Here is a 16,508-nt window from a genome sequence, read left to right as displayed (position 1 = left end):
CCGTTCTGTGTTTCTCTTGTCTGCCTATCCTGGAGGCTGTATTTCTAGGCCTGTCTGAACACGCTCCTAGCCTGTTCCTCCCGCCTTCTAGGGGTCGATTACTTAGACCCGCTCCTGTATCTTGTCTGTCCTGTCTGAACACGCTCCTAGCCTGTTCCTCCCGCCTTCTAGGGGCCGATTACCTAGACCCGCTCCTGTATCTTGTCTGTCCTGTCTGAACACGCTCCTTGCCTGTTCGTCCCGCCTCTCTGGGGGCCGTATTCCCAGACCCGCTCCTGTATCCCGCTGCAGTGTCGGTCTCTTCCGTACACTCAGTTCCAGTCTGAACTCTCTCCTATCCTTTACCTGTTTTGCCTCTATGTCCGTTCCTTTCCTTTTTCTGCAGAGTCTGAACTCGTACCTAACTCCTGCTTGTTGTCTCTGTACTCCCGTTTGTGAGTTTGTGGTCCACTTGCTACTTCACTGCAAATACCCTGTGGGTATCTGGCTCTGCCTTTCCCTTCCTGTCTGTTCCGTGTGAACAGAGCCCTGTCCGTCCTGCTCTGACTCCTTGCTCACTGCTCCGGCAGCCTTGCTCCGCTCTGACCCTTTTGCTCACTGCTCCGGCAGCCTTGCTCCGCTCTGACCCTTTTGCTCACTGCTCTGGCAGCCTTGCTCCGCTCTGACCCTTTTGCTCACTGCTCCAGGCGGCCTCGTCCTGCTCTGACTCCTTGCTCACTGCTCCGGCAGTCTCGCTCAGCTCTTACCCTTTGCTCACCGCTCCTGGCGGTCTCGTCCTGCTCTGCTCTTGCTCACCGCTGCAGGCGGTCTCGTCCTGCTCTGCTCTTGCTCACCGCTCCAGGAGGTCTCATCCTGCTCTGCTCTTGCTCACCGCTCCAGGCGGTCTCGTCCTGCTCTGCTCTTGCTCACCGCTCCAGGTGGTCTCGTCCTGCTCTGCTCTTGCTCACCGCTCCAGGCGGTCTCGTCCTGCTCTGCTCTTGCTCACCGCTCCAGGCGGTCTCGTCCTGCTCTGCTCTTGCTCACCGCTCCAGGCGGTCTCGTCCTGCCCTGCTCTTGCTCACCGTTCCAGGCGGTCTCGTCCTGCCCTGCTCTTGCTCACCGCTCCAGGCGGTCTCGTCCTGCCCTGCTCTTGCTCACCTCTCCGGGTGGTCTCGTCCTGCCCTGCTCTTGCTCACCTCTCCGGGCGGTCTCGTCCTGCCCTGCTCTTGCTCACCGCTCCGGGCGGTCTCGTCCTGCCCTGCTCTCGCTCATCTCTCTGGGCGGCCTCACTCTGCTGTGTTTGTCCGCCACATCTGTGGTTCTGTTCCAGAGTCCCAGTGTGTACTGGGTCCTATCCCGCCTGTGTTCCTACCTGCTAGTGCCTTCCTGTCTGCACTCTAGCCGTGCTTGCCTGTACCCCCCTTCCTGCATACCCGCCTGCCTGCATACCAGTCGTGCCTGCCTATTCCCATCAGTCTGTGAGCCAGCCTAACCAGTCTGTTCCTGTATTCCCCTGTGTGGGTCAACAGCCGTGTCCGGGGTCTGTCCTGGAGTAGCACCTGGTCCCTCTGCTCGGTTCCTCCTGGGTGCACTGGCGTCATATGCCGTCGTGCGACCCTGGTCGGATCGGGTGAATACCTAGTTAAGCCCCTCCAGGCATTCACTCTCCGGCACGGTCCAGTGGAATCACACGCACACGCCGCTCAGCCCGGGCGTGTGCATTACAGTCATTTCAGCAACAAGCATAAAGATTAAAAGGTCAATTCTCCAATAACCTACACTTGCACTTATAAAACCAGGCAATGTTTAAAACAGTTCCCCAAATTAGCTACATACTCACTAGCAATTTTTAAACAAAACAAAACTAAATGCTAACTAAGCAAGGAACGAAAAACAAAGTTATTCAGCTGAGATATAAATTGTCTTAAATGATAATAAAAAAAGCTATAAAATATTAACCATAACAATATATAATCACCCAAGTGGTTTGAATCTTCACTATTGTGCAAAGTGAACTACAGAACTAGATAGGTCAGGGGACAGGGTAATGAAAGGATCTGATAATTTCCATAGACAGCGCCCTCTCAATAGCCCTACATGCCCACGTAGGTTAGGACCATAGATACACCACGCAAGATTGGCGCCACTTACCGTCGTCGTGCCCTAGAAAACCCTAAGGAGCCTTGTGTTCAAAAATCACCACTAATCCGGATGAATTCTCAAGATAACTGAAAGACAAAACATTCACAGATATAGAGAGAATGACTATCCAAAGTACATACTATGTTATCTGTTGTAGATAAGAAACAGATCACATATAGGTACTGTGCTGTAAGTGTTGCAGCAGTACAAGCAGGATCATATTGTTACTGATCAAACCCTAGAGGGTGCATAAAATACCACCCAGGAAGGACACAAAAAGATACCATGTAATAAAGTGCAAGTGCAAAAATTAATAAGACATGATGATATCACAGTAAGGTGCGACTAGAGCTTAAAGTAAAAAAGGCATATAATAGTACCTCATTGAGGCAGATCAAATGAGCAGCACCACAACACCGCACAAACATACGGGATATGGATTTTTTTGACTTCTTCTTATCTTGAGAATTCATCTGGATTAAGGTTTTTTTTTTAAATCAGGGCTCCCTAGGGTTTTCTGGACAATCTTACGTAGTGTATCTTTGGTCCCAATGTCCGTGGGCAGTGCGAACTTTCTTGTGATTTTTAGACCCCCATAGCATCATTATGTCACTACACAAAGTATATCATAATACCTTGGTGACATAGTAATCACAGAACACACATAGATGCTGGCAATCAAGTGTCGGCTGAGGAAGATCGCTTTTCTCTGAATCAGCTGCAGCGTAGTACCTACATGTATACTGGACTAGGGTTCTGCAAATCTTTTAACTCAACTCAAGAGAGAACATTCTCAATGTCTAGAGGAAAGAAGGTTTAATCATCACAAATAATGATTTTTATTACTACATTGAGACTATGGAACTCTCTTCCACACAATGTTGCGATGGTCGATTCACTAAACAACTTAAAAAAAAAGTTAAAACTGAGAGTGTAGCAAGTGTCTATCAATGTGCCAAACATGTTTCAGCTAGGATATCCCTTTCAAACATTTTTATAGCAAATTATTTTATTTTAGATATTTTGTAATTACTTGTATATGTAAAAAAAATTAAGAAGCTTTTCTTATTTTGTGAATTAAAAATTGTTAAACCTGGAAAACACCTTAAAGAGGACCTTTCACCAGTTTTAGCTTATTAAACTGGCCACATCATAGAATAGAAACTGCAGAGCTTATTAAAATGTCTTTTCTCTCTCATCTCCGTTGCAGAGAAATTAGATTGTAAAGTTTAGGTTATAATTTATTATAAATCCAAGGTGGTATTACTAGAAATTTGTCTCTGGGGACATGTACTTTGTCCCATGCACGGCATTTACCATGGATAAGGTGTCATGTAGCGGGGAAAAAGGATATGTCCCCAAAAGATCAGGATATACTTTTTCCAGTTAGATGTAAAGATAGACAGTCCTGCTTTAAGGCCTGATCTTTGTAGCTACTGAACTCCAGCCACTATTCTACCATGTGGCCAGTTTAACATGCGAAAACTGGTGAAAGATCCTCTTTCAATTTTGCTTTCATGTTAATGTAATTTTTACTTTATTTTAATACTTAAATTTGGTACATTTTTTCAGGGCTTCCAGATTCCAGCCAACAAACAACCCAAATGCTTCTAAGTTTGCTGAGAAAGCAACACATGCTGATGTTTGTCCACGTTGCTCAAAGTCTGTGTACGCTGCTGAGAAAGTTATTGGAGGAGGAAATGTAAGTGCAGCTAAAAGTCAGTGCTTGCCATTTTACTAAAACCTTAAGATAAATACTGTAGGTAGAAAAGCAATAAGCAATAATTTATATTGCATGATATATATATATAAATATGTATACATACATACATACACAATTGAAACCAGAAATTTACATACACTATATAAAAAGACACATATGCATGTTTTTCTCTGACATGAATATCTGACATGAAATCAGAATAAACCTTTCCCATTTTAGGTAAATTAGGATTAAAATAATCTTTAATATTTACCAAATGCCAGAATAATGAGAGAGAGAATGTTTTAAGGTATTTTTATTACTTACTGCAAAGTCAAAAGTTTACATACTCTAACATTACTATGCCTTTAAACAATTCTGGACTGACGATATGATGATGCCATGCATTTGGAAGCTTTTGATTTTTTTGGATTCTTTGCCTTTTTTTTGGAAACATCTGAGTTAATTAGAGACACACCTGTGGATGTATTTCAATGCACAACTGAAACACACTGCTTCGTTGTGTGGCATCATGGGAAAGTCTAAAGAAATCAGTCAAGCTATCAGGAAGAGAACTGTGGACTTGCACAAATCTGGCTCATCCTTGGGTACAATTTCAAGATACCTGAAGGTGCCTCGTTCATCTGTACAAACAATTATGCACAAGTACAAACAAGATGGGAATGTCCAGCCATCATATCGCTCAGGAAGGAGACTGGTTCTGTGTCCGACATGTGCATATCAAGCCAAGGGCAAAAGCAAAAGACCTTGTGAAGTTGATGGTGGAAGCTGGTAAGATTGTGTCAATATCCACAGTGAAACGAGTACTGTATCAACATGGGCTGAAAGGCCACTCTGCCAGGAAGAAGCCATTACTCCGAAAGAAACATAAAAAGCCAGATTAATGTTTGTAAATGCACACAGGAACAAAGACCTTAATTTTGGAAGACATGTCCTGTGGACTGATGAAACTAAAATTGAACTTTTTGGGCATAATGACCATCGTTACGTTTGGAGGAAAAAGGGAGAAGTTTGGAAGCCTAAGAACACCATCCTAACTGTGAAACATGGGGGTGGCAGCATCATGTTGTGGGGTTGTTTTGCTGCAGGAGGGACTGGTTCACTTCACAAAATACATGGCATCATGAGAAAAGAAGATTATGTTGCAATAATGAAGCAACATCAGCCAGGAAGTTAAAGCTTGGGCGGAAATGGGTCTTCCAAATGGACAATGACCCGAAGCATACTGCCAAAAAGGTAACAAAGTGGCTTAAGGATAACAAAGTCAATGTTTTGGAGTGGCCATCATAAAGCCCTGATCTCAATCCTATTGAAAATTTATGGGCAAAGCTGAAAAGGCAGGTGCGAGCAAGGCGACCTACAAACCTGGATCAGTTACACCAGTTTTGTCAGGAGGAATGGGCCCAAATTCCGACCAACTATTGTGAGAAGCTTGTGGAAGCATATCTCAATCGTTTGACCCAAGTCATTCAGTTTAAGGGCAATAGTACCAAATACTAATGAAATGTATGTAAACTTTTGACTTTGCAGTAAGTAATAAAAATGCCTTAAAACATTCTCTCTCTCATTATTCTGTCATTTGGGAAATCTTAAAAATCATGGTAATCCTAATTGATCTAAAGCGGGAAAGGTTTATTCTGATTTCATGTCAGATATTGAGAAAAACATGCATATGTGTCTTTTTATATAGTGTATGTAAACTTCTGGTTTCAACTGTATATATATTTATATATACACAGTCTATATACAGCGTTCAGCATAAATAAGTACACTCCAACATATTTGTCAGAAAACTTTTAGTTTCCTTTCAGAATCAACATTTTCTATGAGATATCAGACTGCAAAATACTCTCACAAATGATTGCCATCAAATCTGTTACTTGCATACCGAAAAAAGTAAGTTTGAAAACAAATTCATTCAAGACCATGTTGCAAAAATGAGTATGCCCCAGTGAAAGTCTTAAGAGCAAAGGTAAAGTTTAGACTACAAAACTTTAGTTAACAAGAATTCAATCACGGGTAAGTCTAATTATTCATTAAACAGGTGTCCAGCAGATAGTTGACTATAAAGGGCATTATTTAACAAAGAAAACCCCTTCTCATTTCATGCTTTCAGCAATGGCACTGTCAAGGGGATACTGCAACAGAGAGGGGCCAGAATATTGTGGCATCTGGTTTCACGAACTCCTGCACTAGTTAGAAGTACTTCACCATCTTATTAAACAGTGCAGTTTTTTTCCTTGCTAGCAGTGCAAAGGTTAATCTGCTCAATTGAAGCTCGTGGAGCTTTCCTATCTGGATTGTCTCAGCTGTTCAGTGTTGGCCATTTCCCTCTGCTATATATACTCGCCTCTGGCACTTAGGAATTTCCAGTGTTAGTTCTTGCTGCCTAGTTTGGAGTTGGACGTGTAGTTCATGGTTGGAGTTGGCGTTTGGAGATTGTTCAGTAGATTGTTGCTTGAAGTATTGTTTGTGTGCATATCCTCATCCTCTCCTATTTGATTTATCAGCTGCTATCGGTGCAGGAGGCGGCCGCCGGCCGGAAGTACCATACTCACTTGCGGTTCTTGGCCACCTAGCTGTAGTGGCTGCTGCAGGGTACTGCACATCCACCTCCCATTGAATTGAATAGGAGGCAAATGTGCAGTACCCCGCAACGGCCACTACAGATGGACGGCCAAGCACCGCAAGTAAGCACTTCCAGCCGGCGGTCGCCGGCACTGGTAACAGCTGATCGGCGTGGGTGCTGGGTGTCGGACCCCGGCCAATCAAACATTGATGCCCTATCCTAAGGATAGGGTATCAATGAAAAAGTAGTGGACAACTTCTTTAAGCAATCTGCTCTGTATCTTCTTCCACCTTTTGTGCAGATATATGGAATAAAGTATATTTTACAGCTTTCGAATGTGGCTGGTGAGTGCCGTATTTGAAATAGGTAAAACACCAATGTGGTAAAATTGCAAATTACATCCACTGACTAATTCCCTAAGGGGTGTAGTTTCTGAAATGAGGTCACTTTGAGCATTTTCCGTTGTCTTATCATCTCAGTGGTTCTGGAAGTGGCACCCACAAACTATTACTACCAAATAGCAAGCCCTGCTATGTTCACAAACAATAGCTTGCGACCACATGTTGGTTACTGTATAGTTCATAGCATGAATTGCTTTACAAATTGTGGGGTCCATTTTTTCCTATTACCCCTGGTGAAAAAAGTAAAATTTGGATTTTATACAACATTTTTTTGTGGAAAAAATTTAATATTTAATTTTCATATTCCACTGTTATAAACTTTCGTTAAGCACCTGTGAGTCAAAAAATGTTACTGTATCCCTAGATGAATTATTTGAGGGGTGTAGTTTTCATAATGAAGTCACTTGCGGGTTTCAGCAGCTCATGGGAAAAATTAATCTGCAAGTGTGTAACTAACTTGGTCCCACATCTGTTTCCCAAATAAAGCATGGAGTGGATGTTACAGAGTGAAAAATGTGCAAATATATCACCTTAGTGTCCAATACTTTGTGTGCAGATTGTGCTTCTGGCAACATGCAGAGCATAAGTTAAGTGAATTCTTCTTGCTACACCATTGCCATACATGTGGATGCTAACTGCTGTATAGCCCACTATGGGACTCAGAAAGGAAAGGGTACATTTGGATTTGGGTACTCTGAGATTACTGGATTGGTTTCTGGATACCATGTTGTTTTTCCAGAGACTTTGCGCTACAAAAAGGCCAGGTTCAGATAGGCCAATTTCACCGACTGTATGCGGACCACAATACCCAGATTCACCGTGTGTCGCCCGACCTGAACCCACAGCCTCATAGACACACGAGTGTATGTGACCCGTGAAATACGTCCATCTGAATGCAGCCTACCATTGAAACTCATTATTTCTCTGTTAACAGATTTGAGTCCGGAGTGGGGTACTTGGTAACATTTCTCAATGCATAACACTTTTTTAAATCACTTTTTATTAAAAATTTTCTGACACAGAATGAATAATGATTAGCAATATTTGTTTTTTATGTTTTGTATACTTTCAAAACTAAAAAGCATTTTTTTAAAAAAAAATAAATATTGGTTTTAGCATCGCCATATTTTGAGAACTATAAATATTTAAATTTTTCTGCCAACAGAAATTTGAGGGCTTGGGTTTCAGGTTTGCGGGACGAGATGACGTTTTCAGTGATACAACTTTTTTTTATATATGCAGGATGTGCGGGTGCATCCGATGATCGGCTCACAAGCACCGATTCAAGTTTAAATTTTCCATCTTCTCCACATCAGTGCTACGATTCTCTCTTGTGAGAGAATCGGATCACACTAAGGTGACACTCGGATTAAACTCTGACAGAGTTTGAGCTGAGTGACATTAGCATTATCGGCCTGATTCTCTTTCATGAAAGAATCGATGGACGTGTGACCCCAGTCTTACACTAACAGTCTGTTAGACGCTTTTCACAGTAGGGTCAAACAGGCCTCCATAGCTGACAAGTCTCAAGGCCATTACTTACTCTGTGGTGGCAATTGTAACCATCAGGACCTCCTAATGGCATTAAAGAGGATGCCCCCTTCATCTATTAACCATCCAGATGCTGCTGTCTCCAATGACAGAGGATATTACCCTGAGACTATGGTCTTCTCTATGATATCACTGAGAAGGTCAGATCTGAGAAAGCAGGCTAAACCAGAATCATTCACTGTGATTGGTCTGACTGCAGCAGAAAGACTAATCACAGCTGTCAGTAGGTCAAAGGTGTTTGGTCCCCAGGCGGCTTGCTGTGTGTCTCTGGTGTCCGGGACTGTAGTTATCATTAAAGGGGTTGTCCGGTACTTTTAAAAAAATGGCAGTGTGTTTTAATGATAAATACAACCTTCTTTCTAATTACCTTGCGCTGCTGATACTACCTGTGAGCGGCGCTATCGGCCGCTCACAGGCAGCACGTGACCACATGCTGACGTCACGACAAGTGAGGCATGACTCAGCTCTGGGGTCCCTGCGGTGGCTGCTGAGTTGTGGACGGGGTTATTCCCCTGCGTCACACCCAGCATCCACTGCGCGCTTTCCCAGTGAATGAGGACAGGGAGAGTGTGCGGTGGATGCCGGGTGTGACGCAGGGGAATAACCCCGCCACAACCCAGCAGCCACCTGTGGAATGCGGAAGAGAGACCCCCGGCTGCAGCCGCAACTTGTCGTGACATCAGCGGATGTCAGCGCCGGCTGCAGCCACCGATAATGCCCCTCACAGGCAGTATCAGCAGCGCCAGGTAATTAGAAAGAAGGTTGTATTTATCATTAAAACACACTGCCATTTTTTTTACCGGACAACCCCTTTAAAGAGGTTGTCTACTACTTTTACATTGATGCCCTATCTTTAGGATAGGGCATCAATGTCTGATCGGCCGGGGTCTATCACCCGGCACTCCTGTCAATGAGCTGTTATCGGTGGTGGAGGCAGCTGCTGGTAACCGGAAGTACTTACTTACGGAGCTTGGCCATCTACTTGTAGTGGCCAAGGCTTGTTACTGCACTTCCGCCTCGTATTTAATTCAATAGGAGGTGGATGTGTAATACCCCATGGCGGCCCCTACAGGTAGACGACCAAGCTCCACAATTAAATATTTCTAGCCGGCGGCCACCGCCGCCACTGATAGCAACTGACCGGCAGTGGTGCCCGGTGTCGGACGCTGACCAATCAGACATTAATGCCCTATCCTAAGGATGAAGGCATCTTTGTAAAAGTAGTGGATAATGCATGTGAAAAAAATGCATAATTAATTTTAAACTATTTTTAAAATACTTTTTTTTTAAATAATTATTAAATAATAATTATTTTTAAAAAAACTGATGAATTACCCTTAATAAAGTAAGCAAAAAGAGGCAGCAATACGTCTTTCATAAAAGCAAATTTAAGTTTGACGTTTTAGAAATGGAAGATTTTTTTCACTGGACAGAAAATTATTTTTCATTCATGTGCTGCATCCATTTTTGTTCAGTGTCAATTTTTACAATCCATACATCATCTGAATGGAGGTTTGAAGTGAAAATGGCTAAGTTGCAGTATCCTCGAATGGCAACTACAATATAAGCAATGTAAGGAGCTGTGTTAGGGATCTGTACATTGTTCAAAACCAGATGCCACGGGAGCTGCAAACAATACTTTAATAATAGGTCAACTCCTTAAGGACTGAGCCACTTTTTTACATTAATGACTGAGCCTCATTTTTAAAATCTGACATGCATCACTTTATGAGGTAACAACTCTGGAATGTTTCACGTGTCCCAGTGATTGAGACTTTTTTTTTGCATGACATGTTGTACTTCATATTAGTGGTAAATATTTGACAATATTATTTGTGATTATTTCTGAAGATATCAAAAATTTCACAAAAAAAATAGAAATTTTTGCAATTTTCAAACTTTGAATTTTTATGCCATTAAATCAGATAGTCATATCACACAAAATAGTTAAGAAATAACATTTCTCATATGTATACTTTACATTAGCATCATTTTTTTGTTAGGAATTAAGAAGGGTTAAAAATTTATCAGCAATTTTTCATTTTTCCAACAAAATTTACAAAATCTATTTTTTAGGGACCACATCACATTTGAAGTGACTATGAGTGGTTATGTGACAGAAAATACCCAAAAGTGACACCATTTTCAAAACTGCACCCCTTAATGTGCTTAAAACCACATTCAAGAAGTTTATTAACTCTTCAGGTGCTTCACAGGAATTAAAACAATGTAAAAGGAAAATAATGAATATTTTACATTTTCCCACAAAAATGTTGCTTTAGCCCCACATTTTTCATTTTAACAAGGGTAACAGGAGAAAATTGCCTGTATAATTTCTTGTTCAATTTCTCCAGAGTACATCAATACCCCATGTGTGGTGTAAAACCGCTGTTTGGGCACATGGCAGGACTTGTAAGGTAATGAGCACCATTTGACTGTTGGAGTGCAAAATTGGCTGGAATACACAGCGGACGCTATGTCGCGTTTGCAGAGCCCCTGGTGTGCCTAAACAGTGAACCCCGCCACCCCCACAAATGACCCCATTCTGGAAACTACACTCATCAAGGAATTTATCTAGAGGTATGGTGAGCAGTTTGAACCCACAGGTGCTTCGCAGAATTATAGTTGTCCCATGAAAATGGAAAAATACATTTCTCAAATAAAAATCTTGCTTTAGCCCCAAATTTTTCATTTTCACAAGTGTAACAGGAGAAAATGTACCATACTATTTGTTGTGCAATTTCTCCTGAGTACAGAGATACCCCATTTATGGTCAGAAACTCTTGTTTGGGCACATGGCAGGGCTTGAAAGGGTAGGAGCTCCATTTGATTTTTGGAGTGCAAAATTGTCTGGAATAGATTGCAGATGCCATGTCGCATATGGAGAGCCGCCAAAGTTCCAAAACAGCAGAAACCTCCACAAGTGACCCATTTTGGAAACTACACTTCTCGAAGAATTCTTCTGGGGGTGTAGTGAGTATTTTAAGGTGATTCATAGAAATTGCAAATTATTTATTTTTTACACCGTTCCTCGTACGGTATAAGTGATTAGACGACTTTATTCTTCAGGTCGGTGCGATTACAGCAATGCTAAATTTCTGTAGTTTTTTCTATACAGTTTTTTTTTAGAAAAACAAGCTTTTACATCGCCAGATTTTGAGAGCTATGATTTTTCCATATTTCTGCTGACAGTCATGTGAGGGCTTGTTTTTTTGCGGGACGACTTGGAGTTTTTATTGGCACTATTTTTGGGCAAATTATATTTTTTGATCACTTTCTATTCCGATTTTTGAGAGGCAGAATGAACAAAAACCGGCAACTCAGAGGTTGTTTTGGTTTTTTTTTATGCTGTTCACAGTGTGGTAAAAGTGATAGACTGCTTTATTCTTCAGGTAAGTATGATTAGAGATACCACATTTATATAATTTTTTTTATGGGTTGTCGCTTTTACACAATAAAAACAATTTTATAGAAAAAATATTGTTTTTGCATCGCTGTATTTGAGAGCTACAGGTTTTTTATTTTTACGCTGAAGAAGCTGTGTTTTGTGGGACAAATTGATGCTTTCAGCAACACCACTTTTATTCATGTTCGTCTTTTTGATTGCAATTCTCTATGTACTCCTCTCTGCACCTGTTGATGAAATCTTGCACATGCTTAGTAGAAGTCTTTCTAGCACTATAGTAAAAAATGGCTCATCTTCCAGTAGCAGAGCACTTTCAGTGTGGAATAAGTTTCAAACACCAACTGATGCAAGAACTACATTAATTAAGGGTAATTCTGCATAGAAGAATATTATATCTACTGTACAACATAGTATTTACCCAGACTTCAGGAAAGTCTTGGCTGTCAATTACCATGATGGGGAAGAAGGAGGTGAAACAGAATATTGATGAAGTACAAGCCAGCTGAACCAAGTTCTTAACATGACATATGTTTGCTGAGAAAACAGCAATAAACGTTTTTCAAAGGACAGATGAAGTTTAGAAACCTAATACAAGTACTGTGAGAAGTGTTTAAATGGAAACTGTCACTAGGGTTTTGCTATGTAATTTGAGAACAGCATAATGTAGGGCCAGAGATCCTAATTCCAGCGATGTATCACTTACTGGGTTGCATGTTGTGACTTTAATAAAATCGCTGTTTCCTCTGCTGCAGATCTGGCAGTTCTCTGAATGCTGAGTTGTGTATAATCCCGTCTATATCACCGATTGCAGGCTTCTGTGTACACTGTGCATAGGCAGATTTCTTTAAATGAGTGGTGGGGTATGGTTACACAGAGCAGGAGGAATACGTGTCACAAGACAACTAGTCCTCTAGTGATAATCTACTGCTGATATAACACTAACTTAATTGAAATACAGCCCAGTAAGTGATATATCACTGGAATCAGGGTCTCTGTCCCTGTATCATGATGTTTTCAAATTACATAGCAAAAACAGGCTGACAGATTCCCTTTAAAGAACCGGACACTATGGTGGCCATGGTTGGTATAGTCACAAATCTGCTTTAAAAATTCACTTGGCTAAAAGGTATTCTTTCTCTTTCAGTCATGGCATAAGGCCTGTTTCCGTTGTGCTAAGTGTGGGAAAGGTTTGGAGTCCACAACATTGGCAGATAAAGATGGGGAAATCTACTGCAAGGGTAAGTAGATACTACATTTTGGTACATTTATGTAACGCAATTACAGTGCAAGATAAACATTTGGGAGAAGTAACATCAATATAAGATTGGACATAACACCAAAGTTGAAGATTGCAGTTGTATTAATGAGGTTGTCCAGGCAAAATTAAACTTTGCCCCATGGGATTTAATATGAAAAGAAATAAAGAAACTCCTGGAACCAAATGTCGGACCGCCGGCCTGAGATTGGTGCAGTCATCTGGAGTAAACACAGTCCACAAGGGTCTGATGGCTGGGGAAACAGAGACATCACCACTTACTGTCTCTGAGCAGAACACAGAGTGACCTGAGCTGGATCTAGGTGGGTGATAGTAGGGGAGTATGACTGACTGAGGTTTTTGGTTTATTTTAGCCCTGGGCAAAGTTTTATTTGGAGCAGAGAAACTCGTAAACCTGCTCTATACAGTGATTATCCCACTTCATGTAATTTTGTGACAAACAGTTCTAAAAAATCTTGCTAATTTAAGTCTAACTAAAATCCAAATCCAAGCAGAGGCTAGCACACCAAAAACAGTGTAAAAATAGTTGATGAAGGTGTGCAAAGTCAGAATTTACCACAGAGCTGCATTAAAGGTGACATCCAACTTATATTCTTAGAAAAAAAATCTGTCATTGTTGATCCTCAAGTGGTGATTATGTTTACATTGGGCCACAGTTGTCATATGCTATATGAAGATTGCTTTTGACGCGCCCCCTGGGCCGTGGGGTACCCGGTGCCGGGCCGTTAGATGCTGGGGGTTGTAGTCACAGTGGCAGTGACCCGGTCCGTGACCCAGGGCGGTCAATCCAAGGGAAATTAGATGTGTAGGTTTTATTAAAGAGTCCGACTACGCCACCTGTGGAATGCGGCTAAAGGGGGAAGCCGCCGCTGCAGAACAGTCCTCTGAAGCTGGTGGTATTGCAGCAAGGATGTTATGACTCCCCACAGGAAGAGTTAGCTTCAGGGCAGGGTGTGGATGTTGGTGGTTGTGCAGGGTGTCATAGTGCAGTAATAACCACAAAGTCAGTATAGTTCAGTCCCAGGGTCTTTGCTGATGACAATTAGGCAAGCCTGGATTGGGGTACTGGCTAGAGGTAAGAGTCCGGTCAGCCTGGAAGCAAACATTGAGTCCTCCTTGCCAGGTGAAGTTGTAGGCCTCGCCTTCTCACTATGTTCTTTGGCTTTGCTGCCTGTAGCGGTGCTATAGCCCACGTCCCTGAGTGTAACGTTCTGTGCTCACCCGTATGGCTTGCAGCTCGGGCTTTACTCATGCGTTGCTCCCACGTAGCGGTGCCGGTCCCTCTGTGCTGCTGAGCCTCCAGGCGTCTGATGGGGCCAGGAGACCTTCAATCTCCTGCCCTACAGTATCTGCTGCTGGGCCTTCAGTGCCCCACAGCCTCGGACTCCGGTGTCCGGTCCTCTGTGTTTCTCTAACTAGGACGAGCTACCCCAGCTCCAGTCCCTAGCTCTTGACTCTTCGACGTCCTAAACTCAACTCCTCACACTAAGACTCACTAACCCCGCCCCCAGATCCCTGTTGCCAAGGGGAGGATCTCCCCTTGCTGGTCTGGAGCCAGGAAAGTGTTGCATGTTTAGTTTCTAGGGGATCCCTGCTTGCTTCCAGGCATGGCATTACCTCTTTTTAAGGAGGCAAAGCCACTGTGGCAACCGGACCCCTGGGGTGCCACATTCCCCCCTAGTTAATTTCAGTACTCCCGGACTGAGAATATTTTTCAAAAGTAACAAATAACAATAACAAGGCACCCAGAAAATTATTAACATTACAGTCTTTAACAGGTTACAGTATAATCTGCAACCAGGTGTCCATTCCACTGAGCAAGGTGCAACTTGAACATGAGGGACCCGTCCGCAAACCCTCAACGTAGGCCCTGGGCATGGCTGCAGGGCATAGATGATCCAGGTGTTGGACCACGTCTTCGGCCACGCCAAACGGGTTTTTGTTCTGAGGTCATTTGTTATAATCATAAAACCAATAAGGGGACACTCTAATAAGTGCAACTATTTACAATGGAAAGTTCTTTGGTTATTCACCGTCCATAACCTACAAGTCTTTATACCCTTACCGGGTAACTAAATGCACACATGACCAACTTTTGCAATTCACTTTGAAAACACAACCTTTCTGCTTTACCCTTACGGGTAACTATATACAGCATACAATTTAGTTCTCTTATACTTTAATTCTTTAGTTTCTCCAACGGGCAGGGAGCTGACCTTTTGTACTCCTGGTCGATCTACGTAGTACACTTGTAGTCACTGCTCTACCCTGGTCCCTTGTGTCTACCCCTGGTGTGGTGGGTTCAGTGGGAACTACACTACAGGTATTCTGAGGTAACACTGGTAGGCTGGGTAATCTCCTACGAATTCTTTGGCTCACCATGGGTACGACAGGTTCACTGCTAGCAGAGGGTTGATTCTCCTGGTCTGCTGATAATGAAACTTCTGTCTCTGGGGCCGACTGGTCTTCCAGCTGTTCTGGGACTTCTGCAGCTTCCGGTGAGGCTGCTTGGAGAAAGGTAAGGACCGGTACTACAATTGCATTGTCCACATGTGTCCACGACCGGGGAAATTCTCCGAGTACTGTATGGACCACCTCCTCCACTTCTTCTGTGGGTTGAGGGTTGTCTTGATTTTCTTTAGTGTGTTTTAACTGCTCAGGACATATCTTCAAGTTGTCTCTTGAGACTGCCGCTGAAGTTTCTCCTCCATCTTTGCTGATGAGGCACACTTTGGTGTTATCGTAACTCGAGGGTAGAATGGTGTACGGCTCTACCTCCCACTGATCATCTAGTTTGTGGAGTCGTCTCTTTCTCTTAAGGACTTGTTCTCCAGGTAACAAGGGGACAGCAGGTGCGTGTTGATTATAAGTTTTCTCTTGCTTTTGTCTTGCCTGGGACAAGCTTCTTTCAACACTCTCTTGCACTTTGCGGTATTGTTGCTGCCTCTCGGTATCCCAATCCGCATCTGGTGAGGTTGTCTCTGATGTTAGGACCCCCACATCCAAGTCAATGGGTAGCTTACCAGGTCTTGCCCTCATCAGGTAAGCGAGTGTACAATTGGTGGAGTTCACCGGGATGTGATTATATAGATCCACCAGATCTGGCAACTTCTCTGGCCACAGGCTGCGTTCTTCCAGGGGCAACGTCTTCAACAGGTCTATCACCACCTGGTTCATCTTCTCCCACAACCCATTGGTTTGGGGGTGATACGGCGTTGTCCTGATTTTCTTGCAGCCGTACAGGTTGCAGAATTCCTGGAACACCTCCGCTTCGAAGGCTGGACCTTGGTCAGTAAGCACACGGTCAGGGTAACCGTGCGGTCGACAGAAGTGCTGTTGAAATGCCTTGGCTGCCGTCTGAGCCGTCTGGTCTTTCACTGGCACTACTACCAGGAACCGGGAGTAGTGGTCTACGATGGTGAGAGCGTAGACATAGCCTGACCTGCTTGGGGCTAGCTTCA

The 16,508-nt window shown here is 43.1% G+C and overlaps 1 protein-coding gene across 1 annotated transcript in view; it reads left to right on the top strand.

Annotated features, from left to right (window-relative positions):
* The window catches only part of CSRP1 (cysteine and glycine rich protein 1), a 115,555-nt gene that overhangs the window by 76,264 nt on the left and 22,783 nt on the right, over positions 1-16,508 (top strand). Inside the window, exons 4-5 of the mRNA XM_073666627.1 lie at positions 3,694-3,823; positions 12,916-13,009. Of these exons, the coding sequence (XP_073522728.1) occupies positions 3,694-3,823; positions 12,916-13,009 (224 nt within the window). The remainder of the gene's footprint in view (positions 1-3,693; positions 3,824-12,915; positions 13,010-16,508) is intronic.

This window comes from Phyllobates terribilis, unplaced genomic scaffold (genome assembly GCF_046119375.1).
Source record: "Phyllobates terribilis strain yellow unplaced genomic scaffold, ASM4611937v1 Scaffold_2__4_contigs__length_985480577, whole genome shotgun sequence".
Classification (NCBI taxonomy): domain Eukaryota; kingdom Metazoa; phylum Chordata; class Amphibia; order Anura; family Dendrobatidae; genus Phyllobates; species Phyllobates terribilis.
Note: the sequence above shows the minus strand (reverse complement) of the source record. Positions and strands in the feature narration are given on the sequence as shown.